This window comes from Entelurus aequoreus, linkage group LG01 (genome assembly GCF_033978785.1).
Source record: "Entelurus aequoreus isolate RoL-2023_Sb linkage group LG01, RoL_Eaeq_v1.1, whole genome shotgun sequence".
Taxonomy (NCBI): Eukaryota; Metazoa; Chordata; class Actinopteri; order Syngnathiformes; family Syngnathidae; genus Entelurus; species Entelurus aequoreus.
The window spans coordinates 101,804,133-101,825,777 of record NC_084731.1 but is presented as its reverse complement, the minus strand read 5'-3'; the positions used below and the strand labels follow the sequence as shown (position 1 = coordinate 101,825,777).

At 38.6% G+C, this 21,645-nt stretch overlaps 2 protein-coding genes across 5 annotated transcripts in view; one reads left to right on the top strand and one right to left on the bottom strand.

Annotated features, from left to right (window-relative positions):
- The window catches only part of LOC133660670 (serine/threonine-protein phosphatase 6 regulatory ankyrin repeat subunit C-like), a 51,305-nt gene extending 31,972 nt beyond the window's left edge, over nucleotides 1-19,333 (bottom strand). Inside the window, exons 1-15 of the mRNA XM_062064250.1 lie at nucleotides 19,194-19,333; nucleotides 17,695-17,778; nucleotides 17,518-17,596; nucleotides 17,373-17,443; nucleotides 17,079-17,279; nucleotides 15,768-15,855; nucleotides 15,114-15,256; nucleotides 7,943-8,155; nucleotides 7,795-7,873; nucleotides 7,604-7,718; nucleotides 3,730-3,812; nucleotides 3,544-3,661; nucleotides 3,407-3,475; nucleotides 3,193-3,333; nucleotides 3,043-3,093 (exon numbers count right to left, since the gene is read on the bottom strand). Of these exons, the coding sequence (XP_061920234.1) occupies nucleotides 3,043-3,093; nucleotides 3,193-3,333; nucleotides 3,407-3,475; nucleotides 3,544-3,661; nucleotides 3,730-3,812; nucleotides 7,604-7,718; nucleotides 7,795-7,873; nucleotides 7,943-8,155; nucleotides 15,114-15,256; nucleotides 15,768-15,855; nucleotides 17,079-17,279; nucleotides 17,373-17,443; nucleotides 17,518-17,596; nucleotides 17,695-17,778; nucleotides 19,194-19,220 (1,562 nt within the window). The 5' untranslated portion in view covers nucleotides 19,221-19,333. The remainder of the gene's footprint in view (nucleotides 1-3,042; nucleotides 3,094-3,192; nucleotides 3,334-3,406; nucleotides 3,476-3,543; nucleotides 3,662-3,729; nucleotides 3,813-7,603; nucleotides 7,719-7,794; nucleotides 7,874-7,942; nucleotides 8,156-15,113; nucleotides 15,257-15,767; nucleotides 15,856-17,078; nucleotides 17,280-17,372; nucleotides 17,444-17,517; nucleotides 17,597-17,694; nucleotides 17,779-19,193) is intronic.
- Nucleotides 19,334-20,482: 1,149 nt separating this feature from the next.
- The window catches only part of LOC133660640 (natural resistance-associated macrophage protein 2-like), a 53,848-nt gene continuing 52,685 nt past the window's right edge, over nucleotides 20,483-21,645 (top strand). For all 4 annotated transcript variants that reach the window (XM_062064221.1, XM_062064214.1, XM_062064234.1 and 1 more), the window contains exon 1: nucleotides 20,483-20,653. The gene's annotated coding sequence lies outside the window, so the exon portion shown is untranslated. The remainder of the gene's footprint in view (nucleotides 20,654-21,645) is intronic.

Genomic DNA, 21,645 nt, shown 5'->3' with positions numbered 1-21,645 from the left:
AATCACAATATCCCATTTTAACTAGCTGGTCACTAACATTTTTTAACAAATCATGAATTACTTTGCACCATGTTTGTACAAATAATAACTCATGTAAAATACAAAAGTAAACTCTCCAATTTTTAAATCATGTCACACTTTGAACTGGACACCAAATCTGTTATCTGTTTCTTTGTCAGTTAGTGGGAAGCCTGGCATTGCATGCTGTTAACTAGTGTGTTGTACTCTGGTGTGTAACTTGACACTGCAACTCTGAGTGAGTCTTGCAGATATGCATCAGTGAGGCATGTTCTGTGTTTGAAAGGTTTTGTACAAAGAGTATGAATATGGGGGCCTGAAACTTCTCAACCTTGAAGCTATGTGTCTGTCTTTAAAAGCATCAATTGTTCCAAAGATGTATTTAAACATTGAGTGGTACACAAATGTCCTGTTGGACAAAAAACATGTACTGTATCAAAAGAAATTGTATCCTTTTTTACAAGTGATCCCCTCCCAGAGAGTCTGCTGGGAAACATGGCGGGGTTCATAAAGGAAACAATCCACTCATAGTGGTGTTTTCAATTTTATGTGCCAGAAAAAAGAGACGATATTTTGCAGCAGTTAATATGGATGAACTCTAATATTGTAATAGATGGAAAGCCTTTCTTTTGGAAAAATATGTTTGAAAGAGGAATCATTTTTGTCAATGATATTATCAATGAGAATGGTAAAATTATGAAGTATGATGAATTTAGAGCTATGTATGGTGATGCTTGCCCAAGCTTTTCATTTCATCAACTAACTGGAGTAATTGGGAAAAGATGGAAACAAATAATTAATTATGGAACTACTAAATTATTAGTTTGTAAACCTCTAATAAGAAATTCTAGTTGGCAAAAAGGAACTAAAATAAATGGAAAAATATATAATTTGTATTTAATAAAGAAATCTTTGAAGGCTGCCTCATACAACACAAATGGAAAATGGGAGGACTTTTTTGACTGCCCGTTGCCATGGGATGCCATATTCAAACTAATCTATAAAACCACCATCGATGTGCAAAATCGTTATTTTCAAATTAAAATTATTTATAACTTCTTACCCACAGGGAAAATGTTAAAATTATGGAATATGACAGAGTCAGATGATTGCCGATTTTGTTGTCAGGAGCCTGAATCCACCCTGCATTTGTTTTGGTATTGTCATATTGTGTCTTTGTTTTGGGTGGAAGTTGAAAAAATGTGTTTAAGGATTGGTTTGTTTATGAAGCTTAATGTGGTTTCTGTTATTTTAGGAGAGTTCATTGACAATCATGATTTAGTCAATTTAATTATAGTACTCTGTAAAATGTTTATTTTTAAGGCCAAAAACAGATATTCACTTAGTATTACTTTCTTTAAAACATTTATTCAATATTTTCTAACTTTGGAAAGTTACATGGTTGAAAACGATAATGATGCCAAAAAACATTAAAAAAAAGATGAGAAGTCCTCAAAGGCTTATTTTGAAAGTATAATTATGTTTATAGATTATATGATATCTGTTGTTGTGTTCCCTAATTTGAGTGACCTGGACATAATCTGGACTGTACATAAATGCTTATTTTGAAAATGTAATTTTGTTTATAAATTATATGCAATCTGTTGTGTTCCCTAATTTTTTTCTGTGTACATGAATGAAGGTGTGTGTTGCTGAGTCCGACTTGGACATTATCTGGACTTGGCCTGGTTTAAAAAACCCTTTAAACAAATCTAATTTCATTGACAACCTGGTCTGTTGAAGATAAGGCCCTTTTTTAAAAAATAAAATAAAATAAGATAAATAAATAAAAAACATTTCTTGGATAAAAAAGAAAGTAAAACAATATAAAAATAATTACATAAAAAATAGTAATTAATGAAAATGTTAGTGGACCAGCAGCCTATACAATCATGTGTGCTTCAGGGACTGTGTCCCTTGCAGACGTGTTGTCTATGTTGTGGGAACCAGAATATTGGTAGCAGAAAGAAATAACCCCTTTTGTGTGAGTGGGTGTGGATGAGTGTGCATGGGGGAGGTTGTTTGGGTTGATGCACTGATTGAAAGTGTATCTTGTGTTTTTTCTATGTAGATTTAATTAAAAAAAAAAAAAAAAAAAAAAATTACAATTTTTTTTTTTTTTTTAGAACAGGCCCGCGGGCGACTCATCTGGTCCTTACGGGCGACCTGGTGCCCGCGGGCACCGCGTTGGTGACCCCTGCTCTAGCCTTTAAATAGAACCTTTATAGTCCGGTTGATCTGCCGTCTCTCTTTTCTGCTCTGCCCCCCTCTCCTGCGTGGAGAGGTTTATTAGGTGGCCACGGATCAGTTTCCACAAAGGACGTGCTAGCTGGGATGGACCACTCATCTGTGCATCGATTGGTGACGTCTCTGCATGCAAGAGGATCCCCCTGCTGGCATGGGGCGGGGGGTCCGAGGTATGCGGTCTCTTCCAAAGTTTCTCATTGTTCCCATTGGGTTGAGTTTTTTCTTGCCCTGATGTGGGGTCTGAGCCGAGGATATTGTGGTGGTTTGTGCAGCCCTTTGAGACATTTATGATTAAGGGCTCTATAAATAAACTTTGATTGATTGATTGATTATTGGTTGTTGGTTTTTGTCTGCGTACTTCACTTTGTGCTTTAAACTGAATATCCTTGTATATTATTTAGAATGACAACAAAATAATCTTAAAAACATGTTTAATAAAAAAAAATGTATTGCTTTATTTATTTTCCTATAATACTGTACTGAGTCTTTGATTTATTTTGTACAATTTTCCATTCTGTCTATTATTTGCACACTGACGAAGACATTTTCGAAACCGATCTGTGTTTGGCAGCGCCTGCGCAGTTTTTATTAAAATTATTAGAAGGACACGAGTGTTGCTGGCCTTACTTTTTCTTTAGACAAAATAATCCGTCAATATTGGCCAATAAGTTAACCAAATGAAGGCAGAACTTCCATACAGCAATTGTTTCCTATTAGATTGTCCAGATCAACCAATTGTTGCAGCTGGGTTAACCTCACAACAGATGTGCGACATACAGCGAGGCTTCCTTTTCCTTTTCCGCATTACAGTCAGTGCTTGGCTCCCCTCTGTATGCAACACAAAGTTGGACACTTTTAAACCTCAACATGAAAACAACAACAACTGGTTTTTGTGGGACGGTTGCCGGCATTCCCAAAATGTCTCACCCAAAGAAAGTGTGTGCTGCAGCGGCGTAGTGTAGAGGGCTGCAGCCCATTAGGTCCAACTCGTTGACCTCTGAGCCGCTTCTCACCAGTGTGATTGTACACTGGCTTTTACCGTTGGCGGCAGCATAGTGCAAAGGAGATCTAGGAGCCACAACGGGAGACAGCGATAACAACCCATCAAAGACTACGTTTGCTTGTCAACAAGTTCCTTTACCTTCCCAAATGATCCTTTATATCCAGGTCAGCGCCACTACTTATCAGCAGGTTGAGACAGTCGACATTACTGCCAACACAAAACAAAAGTTCCTTCAGAACTGCAAGCATGGCAGTGCAACACAGCACTTTTCTTACCCTCCAGAGGCAACGGCATGCAGACAAGTCATCCCAAGTTCGTCCTTTGTATTTATATCGAATCCAAAAGACGGCGTCTGGCAGCTGGTCGGCGACTGCATGATGTTGTAATACTGGCCTAGAAGACACGCAGGTAAGGCATTTTTAAAAAGTGCCGTGAAAAAATGTGGAGAAAGTGCTTCTCACCATTTGAAAGCAATTTGCGACAGCAGTCTGGAAAGCCGTAGAGTGCTGCCAAGTGTAACGGAAGCATCCCGTGAACCCCCTGTCTGCAAACCACAGTCCAACATACTTTTAACACCAAGTGATTGGAACACAGGAAGTGCAAAATGGAAGAAAATATCAGTGTTTCCCCTGAATGTAATTATTTATAGTGGACACAAAGTGACAGAAGTAGTCTCTAAACACGAGTATATTTTACATAAACACTAGAAAAGATGCTAGATTTTTTGCGAGTCATTTTTAAATAAAGAAAGAGTGTTTAAAAGGATTGGCGAAATCTCTAGAATTATATTATATATACACATACAGTACAGGCCAAAAGTTTGGACACACCTTCTCCTCATTCAATGCGTTTTCTTTATTTTCATGACTATTTACATTGTCGATTGTCACATCAAAACTATGAATGAACACATGTAGGAGTTATGTACTTCACAAAAAAAGGTGACATAGTTGAAAACATGTTTTATATTCTAGCTTCATCAAAATAGCCACCTTGTGCTCTAATTACTTTTTCGCACCCTCTTGGTATTCTCTCGATGAGCTTCAAGAGATAGTCACCTGAAATGGTTTTCACTTCACAGGTGTCATAGTTTTGATGCCTTCAGTGACAATCTACAATGTAAATAGTCATGAAAATAAACAAAACACATTGAAATGAGAAGGTGTGTCCAAACTTTTGGCCTGTACTGTACAGTACAACTGATAATCCCAACCCCATTGATAAAGCAAGACATTTCACTAATCAACCCTGATAAGGCACACCTGTGAAGTGAAAACCATTTCAGGTGACTACCTCTTGAAGCTCATCGAGAGAATGCCAAGAGTGTGCAAAGCAGTAATCAGAGCAAAGGGTGGCTATTTTGAAGAAACTAGAATAAAAAACATGTTTTCAGTTATTTCACCTTTTTTTGTTAAGTACATAACTCCACATGTGTTCATTCATAGTTTTGATGCCTTCAGTGACAATCTACAATGTAAATAGTCATGAAAATAAAGAAAACGCATTGAATGAGAAGGTGTGTCCCAACTTTTGGCCTGTACTGTACTGTACTGTACGTACGTATATACAGTATGTATATATTGGTAAATGCATGTATTTACATGCTTAACAATGCATGTGATCAAGTACTATGATTTTGACAGATATATCTCAAGATCGATTTTTTGTTTTTGTTTTTTTCTTTTCTCTATTTGACATGTACAAAGTGAATGTGGAAAGGGTAGGCAGAATACGCTTTTAGCTTAAGCCTATACCTTTTTGGTCAAGAAATGTAAACCGATACTTTATTTATTTATCTGCTATGCACTTGAAGTGTACTGTTTACATCAGAGGTGTCAAAGTCGTTTTCACTGAGGGCCACATCGCAGTTATGTTTGGCCCTAGAGGGAGGCTTCTAACAGTGAATACTATTATTACACAATTTTTTAATGCATTTTATTAGTAGATTTTTTAAAAACTAAAATGTAAAAAAAATGGTAAGTCGCAATAATTTCACCTCAAAATTTAGTGTATATTACTGTAAGTGGAAAAACAGTACTGCTGTTTTTATGGTTAAAAAAAGGCAGCTCAGTTGCCAGAATTTTACTGTAAAATTTACATTTGCTTTTTTTTACAGTAAATTAAAAAAAATGCAATTTTACAGTAACATTTTGGCACCTGAGCTGCCAGTTTTTTAATTAATTTTTTACAGCAAATCAACAACTGTATATTTTTCAGTGTATGCCAAAAACGGCACCACAGTTTTACAGTAAAAAAAAAGTACTGTCATTTAAAGAAAAATGCTGTAAAAACCACAGTAAATGTCACAATTTTACAATGAAATCTTTTGCTACTTTTACGTTGCACAATTTGACGGATAACTTGCTTTGAAATCCTTATCATTAGTATTTATTTCTATTTAAAAAATGGTTTGAATGTTTGATAATATATTTTTGCGTAATTAGACAATATTTAAGTTAACATCATTTGCAATTACATGGAGTATATATATATTTTTTCTCCCAAAATAGAAAGAGAAAATACATTTAGTTAGAAAAGTTACAGTACTTTATTGATACATATTGTTTCCAGGCTTTCGGGGGCCAAATAAAATGAAGTGGCGGGCCACATCCGGCCCCCGGGCCTTGAGTTTGACACCTGAGATTTACATGAACTGATGACCAAAAATAAATAAATAAATTAAAATACAATAAATAAATAATAAATGTTTCAGTATGGATCTGCACATCACTAAGCGTCGCGACTTTTAGCACAGTTATCATTAAAGGCCTACTGAAACCCACTACTACCGACCACGCAGTCTGAAAGTTTATACATCAATGATGAAATCTTAACATTGCAACACATGCCAATACGGCCGGGTTAACTTATAAAGTGCAATTTTAAATTTCCCGCTAAACTTCCGGTTGAAAACGTCTATGTATGATGACGTCTGCGCGTGAATGTCACGGAGTGAACGGAAGTATTGGCACACCATTGTGTCCCAATACAAACAGCTCTGTTTTCATTGAAAAATTCCACAGTATTCTGGACATCTGTGTTGGTGAATCTTTTGCAATTTGTTTAATGAACAATGAAGACTGCAAAGAAGAAAGCTGTAGGTGGGATCGGTGTATTAGCAGCGGACTACAGCAAAACAACCAGGAGGACTTTGAGATGGATAGCAGACGCGCTACCGTGAGTACAGCTTTGGCTTCCAAACATTTGATTGCTTGCCCGTACGTGCGTGGCGCTATGTGCATGTCACGTACGTAACTTTGGGGAAATATATGTTTCTTGCCGACTCTGATGGCGGCCGGGGTGTCGTCGAAAGCTACAACCCCCGCCGCCGCACCGCTGTCCTCACCTTGACTTCCTCCGTCTCCGGGCCGCTGACCGCATCGGTGATCGGGTGAAGTCCTTCGTCGCGCCGTCGATCGCTGGAAGGCAGGTGAGCACGGGTCGTGATGAGCAGATGAGAGCTGGCGTAGGTGCAGAGCTAATGTTTTTAGCATAGCTCTGTCGAGGTCCCGTAGCTAAGTTAGCTTCAATGGCGTCGTTAGCAACAGCATTGTTAAGCTTTGCCAGGCTGGAAAGCATTAACCGTGTAGTTACATGTCCATGGTTTAATAGTATTGTTGATTTTCTGTCTATCCTTCCAGTCAGGGGTTTATTTCTTTTGTTTCTATCTACATTTAAGCCCGATGCTATCACGTTAGCTCCGTAGCTAAAGTGTTTCGCCGATGTATTGTCGTGGAGATAAAAGTCACTGTGAAAGTCCATTTCGCATTCTCGACTCTCATTTTCAAGAGGATATAATATCCGAGGTGGTTTAAAATACAAATCCGTGATCCACAATAGCAAAAGGAAAGTGTGGAATCCAATGAGCCCTTGTACCTAAGTTACGGTCAGAGCGAAAAAAGATACGTCCTGCACTGTACTCTAGTCCTTCACTCTTACGTTCCTCATCCACGAATCTTTCATCCTCGCTCAAATTAATGGGGTAATCGTCGCTTTCTCGGTCCGAATCGCTCTCGCTGCATTGTAAACAATGGGGAAATGTGAGAAGCCCTTCAACCTGCGACGTCACGCTACTTCCGGTACAGGCAAGGCTTTTTTTATCAGCGACCAAAAGTTTCGAACTTTATCGTTGATTTTCTCTACTAAATCCTTTCAGCAAAAATATGGCAATATCGCGAAATGATCAAGTATGACACATAGAATGGATCTGCTATCCCCGTTTAAATAAAAAAAATTCATTTCAGTAGGCCTTTAATTCTGTTTATTGTTACATCCGTACCCAATTACTGTTGAAATAATTGATTTGAGCTTTGTCGTCTACTGTAAGACACTCACCTGGCTTTGTCAGCGCCGTTGGTGAGCAGAGTACTGATCAACAACTCCTGACCGTACCTGGCAGCCACATGGAGAGGAGTGTTCCCGTATATGTCAACACAATCGATTTCACTACCTGTGAAACGGCAGAATGGACGGCGTTGTGTTATTTTTATTCTGAGTGACAAGGCATGCTGACAACTGCATGTTACCATTTTGTATAAGAATCTGGGAGCCTGTGAAGCGGCCATGTATGGCAGCCATGTGCAGAGGGCACTTGCCTTCTTTGTTCTGTCCAGGGAAATATTTCACCAGTCAGAAGCCTTCGCAAAACCCGGTTCTCCCGTATTTTGTGTTTACCTGCATGTTGACGTCGGTGCCGTTGTTGATGAGCAGCTCAACACATGGCACCCCGCTGGAGGAGGCGGCGGCCAGGTGGAGTGGCGTGCTGCTCTGCTGGTTGGGCTGGTTGATGTTGGCGCCGCAGTTAACCAGCTCGGTGGCCACGGCGTCCTGGCCTGTGTGGCAGGCCATGTGGAGCGCCGTGTTGCCATACGTGTTGGCTTCGTCCACCTGGGAGGGAGAAGAGCAACACATGGCTGTCACATGACCTCAGAGGAGCTTGGTTTAGCCAGCATAAAATAATTACCTCCAAGCTTCCACTGGAGAGGTAAAGAGAAGAAGAACATATACTGAAAGTGAAGATTCAAATCAAAAGAAGTAAAACTCCATTGTCAATATAGGTTTTTATTATCAACATTTTTAAATTTTACCGTGGCTAGCGCCTTTTTACACTTTGATAACATCTACTTGCTATCTTCCAATTGTAAAGCAATAGTTCACTTCTTTTTACATTTGTAGGACATTCTAGGACTGCCAAAAAATATTTGGTGTCTGATTTGTTTTGTTTGTTTTTTTAGATCATTTGCCGTCTTATTTATAAAGTCTGGGTAGCTCTTTGTTTTGACTCCATCCAGCAGATGGCATTGTAACCCAGCTTCTGAACCCTAACGAGCCATACTGGACCAAAAATACAAAAATAAATCTGTCGGGAGCCGCAAAAAATGTAAAGCCTTATATAAGTGTTATAACGAAACAACATATGATGTAAGTGTCTATATTAGCTGTATTAGCCTACTATCAAAATTACTTTAAAAGCTTTATATAAGTGTTATAATGAAGACAACACATGATGTAAGTGTTTATTTGATCTATATTAGACTACTATCAAAATGACTTTAAAAGTCTTAAAATGAAGACAACACATGATGTGTCTATATTAGCCTACTATCAAAATTACTTTAAAAGTCTTATATAAGTGTTATAATGAAGATAACACCTGATGTAAGTGTCTATATTAACTATATTAGACTACTATCAAAAGGACTTTAAAAGTCTTATACAAGTGTTATAATGAAGACAACACATGGTGTAAGTGTCTATATTAGCTATATTAAACTACTATCAAAATGACTTTAAAAGTGTTATATAAGTGTTATAATGAAGACAATACATGATGTAAGTGTCTATATTAGCTATATTAGCCTACTATCAAAATGACTTTAAAAGTCTTATATAAGTGTTATAATGAAGACAACACATCATGTAAGTGTCTATATTAGCTATTTTAGACTATTACCAAAATGACTTTAAAAGTCTTATATAAATGTATAATGAAGACAACACATTATGTAAGTATCTATATTAGCTATATTAAACTACTATCAAAATGACTTTAAAAGTCTTATATAAGTGCTATAATGAATACCACACATGATGTGAGTGCCTATATTAGCTATTTTAGACTACTATCAAAAGGACTTTAAAAGTCTTATCTAGGTGTTGTAATGAAGACAACACATGATGTAAATGTCTATATTAGCCTACTATCAAAATGACTATGTGTCGCAAGCTGACACAAATCTTCAATGACAGAAATGTTGAAATGTAATATTTATTCTACACATTTTTACAACATTGGAAAACATTACTAAAACGGAGGCTTTTCAGAGGGTGTGATAACTCCTGGAAATTACTGGCTTCGAATGGCCAAAGGCAAAGATGTGTGTGTTCAAGTTAAAGGAAATGGAAACTGCAAATAAAATGAGCTCTAATATACCTTAAATACGAGGCCTAATGATGCATTATGTACATATAGCTAACATATATAGCATGTTAGCATCGATGAGCTTGCAGTCATGCAGAGACCAAATATGCCTGATCAGCACTCCACACAAGTCAATAACATCAACAAAGCTCACCTTTGTGCATTCAGCATAAGAAGTTTGATGGACAAATAGAGACAAAGAAGGAGTGGCATAAAACTTGTCTTTCTGTGGCAGCATCAAGGAAAGTTTGTACATGTAAACAAACTACGGTGCGTTCAAGGACTTCTACAATTAGTAGGAAAAAATGGCGCACCCTAAATACTCTCATCAGTGAAGCATTTTTAAAATAAACAGTGGGATTTCTAACAATTAGGAAGGTTTGTGTCATGTTTGTCCTCTTACAGAAACCATATTGAAACAAAAATTATTATTTTTCCCTCATCTTTTTCCATTTTCATACATTTTTGAAAAGCTACAGGGAGCCACTAGGGCGGTACTACAGAGCCGCTTGTGGCTCGAGAGCCGCGGATTGCAGACACCCGTCCTAACCTTAATACACACAACAGACTTGGTCATACCACACCTGTTCATCATTACAGTCATCCCTTGCCAAATCTTATTTTAACTTTTTATGCGTCTTTACTTTATCGCAGATTTTTTTTAGGCATGTATTTTCGGCCCAAATTAAGCATCTTTCAAGCATACAAACGTCTGAATTAACTAAAAATATTAATACTACACTATAGGGTTGCACGATTAATCGACATCAAGGTTTTAATTAGTGCGATAACAGAACCGCAAGTTTTTTTCTTTTTGTCCGTCGTCACCGCCATTTGAGTGACAGACATGTCGGCCAATCAGAATCGTTGAGCCTCGTTTTTGTTCGTCTCTCGCTTCAAACATGGAAAAAGAGGTCTCACTCTGTGCCTCGCTCTCAGCACTTAAGCACGTTTACTTAACAGTAGCATTGACTGAACGCAGTGAGCCCTCTTTTCACTCATTCACAATCGTTGTCTTGGAGGGCACACAGGAACAGTGTTGGGACTAACGCGTTACCGCCGTTAGTTTCGGCGGTAACTAGTAATCTAACGCGTTATTTTTTATATTCAGTAACTCAGTTACCGTTACTACATGATGCGTTACTGCGTTATTTTACGTTATTTTTTATGTAGTATCAGCTAGAAACAGAAAATCTGAGTGTGTTTTTTACAGCGCTGCGGTGGAAAAGAAGAGGCGTGCTTTCTGTGGGTGGGGGTGGGGGGGGGGGGACGCCCATACCGTAGTTGAGGAGTGCAGGGGAGACGTTCCTCCAGGGCCTATGTACTTCGGGGCTAACAACCTTCACTTTACCCGGCAGTGGGTCTTTACAGCTGAGGGTGAATGACGAGCCCGGCGGTTTGTTGCAACTTTGTGACTTTATTGGACGCAGCCATCCACCAAGCTAGAGCACCGGTCCCTCACTTCTCTCGCCCACTCACTCACTGACGTCACTCACCTCACATGCTGTCATATCTTAAAGGGCCACACACACACACACACACACACATACGCTACTCTCATAACAACTAACAAGACATCATGGTGAAGCCAGAAGTCGAGTGTCTTAACATTCTCACTACTTTTCTTTTGTCGAGCACAAAGAGAATAACATTTAAGTCGAGTGTCTTAACATTCTCACTACTTTTCTTTTGTCGAGCACAAAGAGAATAACATTTTAGTTGAATGTAAGTTGTGTCTAGGATCAAAGATCCTATCTACTTAAGGTTAAAGGTAAAGTGCCATTATGTTGCAGCTATTTAAAATAGTTTAGTTTATTTGTTCTGGCCTGAAATAAATTGGCCCTTTGAAACTTATTTTTGTCTTTGTGTGTTGTATGTAGACCACATTGCTTAGCAGATTTCAGTGATGCAAATGCATGTCAAGTTGATCAACACATTGTATTATTCTCCAGTGCAATAACAGTACTGAAATGAAGGCTAAAAGGGCATTAGGGAGCCTTAAAAAAAAAAGGGGAATAAAAGAAGTAACTAAATAGTTACTTTTCACAGTAACACATTACTTTTTGGTGTAAGTAACTCAGTAACTGAGTTACTTTTGAAATAAAGTAACTAGTAACTGTAACTAGTTACTGGTTTTCAGTAACTAACCCAACACTGCACAGGAAGCACAGACAGAGAACCTCCCTCCCTACTCGCGACTCTGCAAAGTAACAAAAATTAGGAGGACCAAAATAAGATTACAATGCCAAATGTCCTGTTGTGTTACTATTTCAGCTTCCTATCAGATGGGCAATATGAGCCCATCAACACGGACGAATGAGCGAGAATGTTAAGATTACATGATGACAAGAAACAAAAACGTCCTACTTTGTTTTTTCAACTGGGGAAAAAAATGCACTTTAAGAGGTTACATTTTTATTTAATTATTTTCTTACAGAAAGGAGTTTTGATTACATTAAGTCATAAAAACTGTATAATTTTGATGGATATTATTTTCACACTTTTATGCATTTTAATGAATAAAATATAACAATCGCAAATTAAATTTTGAAGAGAAATATCACAAATAGTTTTTTTCTCAAAATCGTGCAATAGCTGCAGTAATGTTGGCCACTCGGTGAGACCGAATTAATCAGAGCACGCAGTTCAGTGTCGTGGCCACTGATTGGCTCAGCCTCATGCAGAATTACAACATTGAAATAAAAAAGTATAAAAGTGACTAAAGGGTGTTATTTCATGTCTGGAGGGCTCTCATAATGTTAAAAAAGTGTATTCAGAATGTCATAAACAGTTGCTTTGTTCCGCTCTCGCTATGAAAATATTAGATTTTTTGATTAATAATTTCTACTTCCTTTGCGGAAATTCATTTACCACGGTCAGGCCCAGAACCAATTAACAGCGATAAACAGTGACATATCAGACATACTATGGCGAGTGTATTATTCTAAAAAATAGCGCACAATTACATCATGATCTTTTTTTATCACCAGAGAGTGTTTTAATACGTACACACGAGCATGTAGTGCTGCATGAAATAAGAAACTACAACCCAAAGTCAATAACGTTGACCTCCTGTTGGCAACAAAAATTTAAAAACATGATAATGTCACACATATATGTATATTGTAGCGTCCCGGAAGAGTTGGTGCTGCAAGGGGTTCTGGGTATTTGTTCTGCTGTGTTTATGTTGTGTTACGGTGCGGATGTTCTCCCAAAATGTGTTTGTCATTCTTGTTTGGTGTGGGTTCACAGTGTGGCGCATATTTGTAACAGTGTTAAAGTTGTTTATACGACCACCCTCAGTGTGACCTGTATGGCTATTGACCAAGTACGCCTTGCATTGTGAAAAGCCGTAGATATTATGTGACTGGGCCGTCACGCCAAGGCAGTGCCTTTAATGTTTATTGGTGTTCTGTACTTCACCCTAAGTTTGTGTACACAGCAGCGTTTTAAAAAGTCATACATTTTACTTTAAGAAACCGATACCGATAATTTTGAAACCGATACCGATAATTTCCGATATTACATTTTAAAGCATTTATTGGCCGATAATATCGGCAGCCCGATATTATCGGACATCTCTACTTAGAATATAGTAAAAAAGCTTTATTAACATAATATTACATCATTTCGGCGCCGCTGCTGCCCACTGCTCCCCAAGGGGATGGGTCAAATGCAGAGGACAAATTTCACCACATCTAGTGTGTGTGTGACAATCATTGGTACTTTAATCTTTAATTTAAGATTTATTGTTGCCACTCCTGGTAAGTACTAAAAACAAAACTATGGATAAATGTACACAGATAAGCCATGTAGGAGGCAAAACACACATATTGTAGCAATTTGTTGCCAAATTCAGTCATTTTACTTGCGTCAGTTGACGTTAGATTGGCGGTCTTAACTCTGCTTGTATTTGGCATCAATCCAAGCAGCTGCGTGCGCGTCTACGTATCTACATGTTATGTCTCAACAGTACATGTTATGCATCTACATGTCATCTATATACCTGTTATGCATCTACATGTTATGCATCTACATGTTATGTATCTACATGTTATGTATCTACATGTTATGTCTCTACAGTACATGTTATGCATCTACATGTTATGTATCTACATGTTATCTATATACATGTTATGCATCTACATGTTATGCATCTACATGTTATGCATCTACATGTTATGTATCTACATGTTATGTATCTACATGTGCACAACAGAGGAGCTAATTAACTTATGAGAGTAGTGAATGTGTGTTTGTGAGAATAGCAACGTGTTGTGTGAGTGACGTCAATGAGTCAGTGGGCGAGTAAAGAGAGGGAGAGGTTGTGCATGCTCTGCGCAGTAGAGTGATGAACGGGTCCGGCTGTGTCCTGCAAAACTAATAATAAAGCAACCAGAATGTCACAAATCGGCGCCCTCGAATTCTGACCGGATAGCGGAGCTTAGCAGACCCATTGTAAAGTGAAGGGTTACCCCCGACGAAAACATCGACCCAGAACGTCTGTGCTCCTTTGATTGATTGATTGAGAAGTTTATTGACATCTTAAAGAATTGAATAAATGTAATGCTTTAAAAAGGCAAATGAATGGCACAAAAAGCCAAAAGGCTTGTTGCCATTGTGGTCCATTAAATATTCATCACATTTGATACATTCAATAATAAAAGATATAAAACCTGTAACATGTATATAAAAAAGTACCGGTACGTTAAAAAATTGATAAATTATGTACATATACACAGTATACATGTCAGGTGATTTGAAAAACAATATATACAAAAAAATGGGGGGGCGGGTATATACACTATGTACATGACCTTGACGACAGTCTGCACCGGACAAACAGCAGACAGGTGTAACAACTACATTATTACCTGTCACTCTTTATAACTCCTTGTGCAGATCTGATTGTTCATTGAACGTTTACCTAAGTTTCAAGCAAAGGTGCTAATACTAATCGCCACATTTGGCGAGGCGTGTTTTAAAGCAACACTTGAAGCGTGGCGCTTCTTTGTTTAAAGCGTCACCTTTATTGTTAGTTTTGAAGCCCAAATACCTCCATATTGTACTTCACACACCCTCTTTATTAACCAGTAGGATTGTAGTTTTTTGCCATTCTTCCTCCCAAGATGTTATGGTTTGTATGCACTTTGTATGTGCGTTTTGACACACTCAACATCATGCGCCTCGGCTCTGTCGTCACCACCGCAGATGAAAAAACGGTACCGGTACTTTTCAAAGGCAGTACAGTACCGATTTCAATCAATTAGTATCGCGGTACTTTATTAGTACCGGTATACCGTACAACCCTACTGTAATTATGTTCCATTTATTTCTTATTTAGTGAAAATACAGTAATTGAAAGTTGAAGGGGGGAAATGGAGAAGGTTTTTGTAAAGAATAATAAAGAAAATGACACTTTACCTCCACTCCCAGTCTCAGCAGATATTTGACCACGTCTACATGTCCACTGATGGCGGCAGCATGGAGCGCAGTGTAGCCGCGTTTGTCTTTGCACGTCACGTCTGCACTGTGAGACACCAGCATCTTCACAACGTCCAAATGTCCTAGAAAAAAATGGGCGAGAATAACTCCAAGCGTCTGCCAAATCACAACACACCCCAGCATTATGAACTACTCTCATTGTCCTTTCTGGGCAACAGCTGCCTGCTATTATTTCTATTTATGTGTGGAGTTAGGATGTGATACACAAACATCAGAGATCAAAAAAGATCTCTGCTGGGACGAGAGTTAACACTCAAGAACAGAGCTGTTGACTTGTGATCACGTTATTACCGGGGGTAAACAACTCCTATCCCTACAGGCGCAGATTGTACCGCATGCATTTATTTTTAGTTGCCGGGACAACAGTAACCTTTGTGCTTAGTGGGTCACAGGGAAGTCTCCAGAATTTTACTGAAGGCTTTTCATATTTTGAGCTTTGTACTTTTGGTGATTTTGAAGTAGAAATAATGGTGTTGTCAAAGGCAACAATAAATAATAAATATCTGACCAAACTTTTTTTGGCATCCAATCAGTTTTTATGCAGCATTCTTCATACAAAAAGATTGTTCTTACCAAGATATGCAGCCCAGTGAATCGGCTGCCTTTCTTTTTTATCTTTGGTGCTGACGTTGGCACCTTTGCTGAGAAGCAAGTTCACCATCTACAGGAAGAAAAACACTAGGTAACTTTCTGAAACAGTAGTTGTAGCTTGACAATGTATAAGCAGATTTAAAAGTATAGAACTCATTAAAGGTGCCATATGTAATGATGTGGCCAGAAATGGTACTGCAATAACAGTCAAAGTTCTGTAGTCCACTCCTCCTCCCCCTGACTGAGGTTGCCAGATATGCAGCCGAATCCAGCTCGATGGACTGGTCTACTCCAAGGAACTTCAAACTCCCACTGCCTCTTACTAGGGGTTGAGGTGCTGGGACCATAATAGCTGAATAGACAAGCGTTTTGCCAATAACAAATCTCTAACCAACACATTTTACAAAGAAATGAGGCTATTTTCAGAAAGAAGTACGTCATGCCTGCGTACAATATCACAACAAATGGCAATCATATGGTTATTGTCAGTACTATCAGAAAACAAAGACTTAAACCAACTACAACCAACACTAGCAATGGTTATACTGGTGAAAATAAGTAGAGCAGCCTAATATACGCCCAAAACGAAAGAGGAGACATTTTACCAAGGTATGCCTATAGGCTACTGTTTTAAACCTTTCAGATTGCCATATAACTTGGTACAAGTAGTCCACAATGTGCAAACACCAAAGAGGAATTATTTTATCATGTCATTTGGCTGTCTCTATACCTTTCACCTTGCCATGATGACAGACGTGCTATGGTTTCCTCACCGTATCAGCATATTGAAAATGAAATAGGCACTGACACTACCCATATCCACATAGGTTTTATTTGTCCAAAATATATTTTGCCCTGTCAGTTGAATGACACATCGACATACAGGCTAACAGGCATATATTTCCCCCGTTATGTCCATGTGTCATTGACCGGGCTAGCATTATAAGCATTAAAACTAGGAGCTAAACACCATCACACTAAACATTCGTTGCAGGAACATACTAGCTTTGTTAGACAAGATCATAGACTGTATTGGACAAGATTTCGGGGCTGTACATCTAATTTTGAAATGAGCATATCCCGGCTGAACTACTGTTATCGGTTATAAAGGTATTGGGAAAAAAAACATTATTTATTAATGCCTTTTGACGAATCAGGGCTATTTAATGATGACTTGACATGAAATTATTACATATGGCACCGTTAAAGAGAGAATATTGTCCACCAATAATGCACACAAAATTACAGCGGTTTAACAATCAGCATGCACACATTATCTGCAGGACAGTGTACCTCTCTGTGTCCACTGTATGCGGCGTGATGCAAAGGTGTTCTTCCTGATCGGTCATAAACATCCAGGCTGCACACATCAGGTATTAGCGATTCAGCACAGCCTACAGCCCAGTTTGCCGCCGCCATGTGTAACGGCGTATGCCAGAATTTGTCCCGTGTGTTGACCTCTGCACTGTGCTTTAGGAGCAGCTCCACAGCCCTCTGAGTACAAAGAAAAATAAAGGAACGGGAAAGTGGAAAATACAGTCAGAGTCTTGTGATTCTTCAACTATCTCCTGAAATGAAGGAGCATACTTCATTTCTGGAGGCAGCTGCTCGATGTAAAGGAGTCAGCAACCCCTGGTCCTTCGCATTAACATTGGCACCTGTTAGAAAGCAAAAATGTGCTTTTAATCATTTAAAAATTTTTTTATTCCTTTGAGTTAGATATTTCATTTACCCGCGGTGATGAGAAGTTCCATAATGTGGACGTCGCCCAAAAAGGCAGCAGCGTGAAGAGGTGTGCTTTGTTCGAGGTCCTTTGGGGTACATTATGGAAACTTACTTAAAACATCATGTAACTTCATGTCATGAAAATAAACACACAAGAGAAATTATGACAAGATAAAATGATTACCAATGAATTGACATCTTCTCTATGGCTCAACAAAAAGGTCACTTCTTCAGCATTTCGGTTGAAAATAGCTTGGACCAATGGACACTGAAAGACAAATTTGACGTGTAAAACAGTTAGCTATAGTCTTAGTAGTGTGTGCAGAGGTTTTGTTTTCCTGATATGAAATGATTTAAAGTTCATGCTCTTGCAAGCCAATTATAATAGAAAAACACACCAAAATTAAAAAGAAAGCATAACAATTGCATCTGCTTTTTGCAGATGATGTGGTCCTGATGGCTTCATCTGGCCAGGATCTTCAGCTCTCGCTGAATCGGTTCGCAGCCGAGTGTGAAGCAACTGGGATGAGAATCAGCACCTCCAAGTCGGAGTTCATGGTTCTTGCCCGGAAAAGGGTGGAGTGCCATCTTGCCCCATGTGGAGGAGTTCAAGTACCTTGGAGTCTTGTTCACGAGTGAGAGAAGAGTGGATTGTGCGATCGACAGGCGGATCGGTGCGCTGTCTTCAGTAATGCGGACGCTGTATCGATCCGTCGATCTACGTTCCCATCCTCACCTATGGTCATGAGCTTTGGGTTATTACCGAAAGGACAAGATCACGGGTACAAGCGGCCGAAATGAGTTTCCTCCGGACAAGATCACGGGTACAAGCAGCCGAAATGAGTTTCCTCCGCCGGGTGGCGGGGCTCTCCCTTAGAGATAGGGTGAGAAGCTCTGTCATCCGGGAGGAGCTCAAAGTAAAGCCGCTGCTCCTCCACATTGAGAGGAGCCAGATGAGGTGGTTCAGGCATCTGGTCAGGATGCCACCCGAACACCTCCCTAGGGATGTGTTTAGGGCACGTCCGACCGGTGTGAGGCCACGGGGAAGACCCAGGACACGTTGGGAAGACCATGTCTCCCGGCTGGCCTGGGAACGCCGGGAGGAGCTGGACGAAGTGGCTGGGGAGAGGGAAGTCTGGGCTTCTCTGTATTAGGCTGCTGCCACCGCGACCCGACCTCAGATAAGCGGAGGAAAATGGATGTGATGGATGGATGGCATAACAATTGCAATAATCGTAAGAAAAAATAATACACTGCTCCAATTCATCTGGTTCGGTAAGATAGTACTAACAAAATAATAGTTTGATAATTAGGCATGCCACTTTAATTTTTGAGTGTAGGCTTCAGAAAATAACGAAAGTGCTGAGCGAGATAAAAATTTTTTTATATGATTATGTTATGAATGATCTAACGGTGTGGACGTTTATTATGTTTCCAAGTTTACCTTGCACCGGAATAAACTGTCACGTTTCATAACAGAGGAATTAATAAAACTCCTACCACGTCATTTGTAATTTAGACAAGTTTATATGATTTTATTACAATTTAGCTGTGTGCCGTTAGCAAACTTTGTTCGACATGCCAAGTCAGCCAGCCAGTTATCTGCAGTACTCCAAGAAGCTTCTCTCCTTCAAAGTTAGAGAACAGCCAATATTTTTTTTTAGTACAATGTTGTAGACTTACTTGGTCCTTGATGTTTCTACACTCCATTTGCCCAATTCTCCCGGTTACTCCTTCAATCACTTTGTGCTTGTGTATGATACATGTTACTCGTTAGCTTTGGCTTGTTAGCGAGTAAGTCCGTGCTGTTGGCCAAGTCTCGCGAGACGCCACGACAACGTGAACAGAAGCTTTAGCAGGAAATAACATTTCAGGGGTCCAGGATAATCAAACTTGAATGGCTTGAAACCTTATAAAAACAAAACAATACAATATGTGTTGTGTTTGTTTGATATGAACAATAAATGTGCTACTTTAGTTATTATATTTACTTGGTATATGATTATCATTTATCTACATCCTTTTTCACATATCTCATTCAGAATCACTAATTTTTTAGTTAACATTTAGTCTGCAATAAATATTTAAAAAAAGAAAAAGAAAACTAAAACAATTGTTGTCCTTTATTTTTAATTTTTTTAATTGAACATTCAAAAACACAAACAGACAAAATAAACAGACATATTAAGGCACTTCTAAATATGATAACATTTCAAACATCACAAGGTTAGGAAGTCAACATATTTTATATAAACAAAAAAGTTAAATAAAATACAGTAACAGGCGTGTTAACGTGGACCCCGACTTAAACAAGTAGAATAGCTTATTCGGGTCTTACCATTTAGTGGTCAACTGTACGGAATATGTACTGGACTGTGCAATCTACTAATGAAAGTTTCAATCAGACAATACAAATAGATGAAAATAAATAAATCAATAAAAAAAACAAGTAATACTAATAATACGGTATACATATAATTTTTTTTTTTTTTGCAAAACATCTTAAATTGCTCCAATAAAGATAATAATTCAACGGCTTTTCTACGTTTTACCATCTCCCAAGATTTTATTAAGAACTTGAAATCCTTAAATCAATTTGAGAATTTCGTTTTCACTTTAAGAAATCGACTTTTGTGTATGAAAAATTTTGTTTGCAACATACTAATATTAATAATCATGTAGGTTGCTATCTTTAATAAATATGCTAAATGTAATATATTGTATAGCAAATGGGGACACAATGTATGCCTTTGTCTTTCAGCCAATCTCTGCTCTCCTCTCAAAATAAATTTACAGTATCACATTACACAATTAAATGATTCATATTGTAATCTACAGCATTACAGCCTGAACAGTTGCCAACAGTAATGACCGCACCAACATGGCGGCGACATAACAGCCAATGCAAAGCCTTCACGCGTTGACCAATCAGAACAGTGAGAATGTTCTGCGCATGCGCGATGATTACAACTTAAAGTTGACAAGAAAACCGCACACTCGCACAGAAGGCACGGATGTGCTGGAGTTTAGTCTGGTGAATGTCTCATTCTATTCCGACATTACATTTATACTCATGGGTTATGTTGGATATCGGACTTCATTATTGAAATACCTTAATATCGGGCCGTCCATACCGTAACCAGGTAAGGTTGTTTACGTACTTTGCCAAGGGTCAAGTGGGTGGTATATGCCAGGAAGCTAACATGTAGCACGTGTTAGTTTGAGTGTTTTGCAGGAACAAGGTAGCGAATAGGCTAGATTTTCTTGAACTTTTCAATGGTATTTTATTTTTTCCACGTATAAATACTCTTCAACAATGCGAGCATGTTATGTTACTGTGCCTTCCTGTTACGTCGCTGAAGCCACATCATCAGGACTAGAGGTCAGACTTGTTTGAAAGCCAGAAATCCTGCTTAAATTCTAAACAGTGAGGGACAGGCGGTAGGAAATGGATGGATGACAGTCCATGAGTACATTGCGCGTTCAATGACCGACGTTGATAACTTTGTACATACTATTGTCGGAATGCCATCTATCTGACTCTTATGAGAATGCAGTACATGTGTTGACTCACACTCAACACCATTTATGCTAACACTAATCTTGATCAACCAGTTATTCCTCTTTCCAGGTTAGACAACTAAGACTAATAATTCCTCCTTCGTATTAGTAATAAACGTATTCAACGTGACGGAAATAACACAATAAGGATGTACAAAACACTAATGCCTTACAGCATGGGTGTCAAAATTAAGGGCCGGGGGCCAAATGTGGGCCGCCGTATGGTTTCTTGTGGCCCGCGAAAACCCTGGAAATTACAGTCACGATCAAAAGTTTACATACACTTGTAAAGAACATAATTTCTACAACTCAAATTTTTTGTGATACACTGATTGGAGCACATACTTGTTGGTTCTTTTATGAATTTATTATGGGTCTACTGAAAATGTGACCAAATCTGCCAGGTTAAAAGTATACATACAGCAATGTAAATATTTGGTTACATGTCCCTTAACAAGTTTCACTGCAATACGGCGCTTTTGGTAGCAATCCACAAACTTTTGGTTGAATTTATGACCAATCCTCTTTCCTCCAGAAGGTCTTATCTTTGCCCATGTGATGTCAGATGAAACAA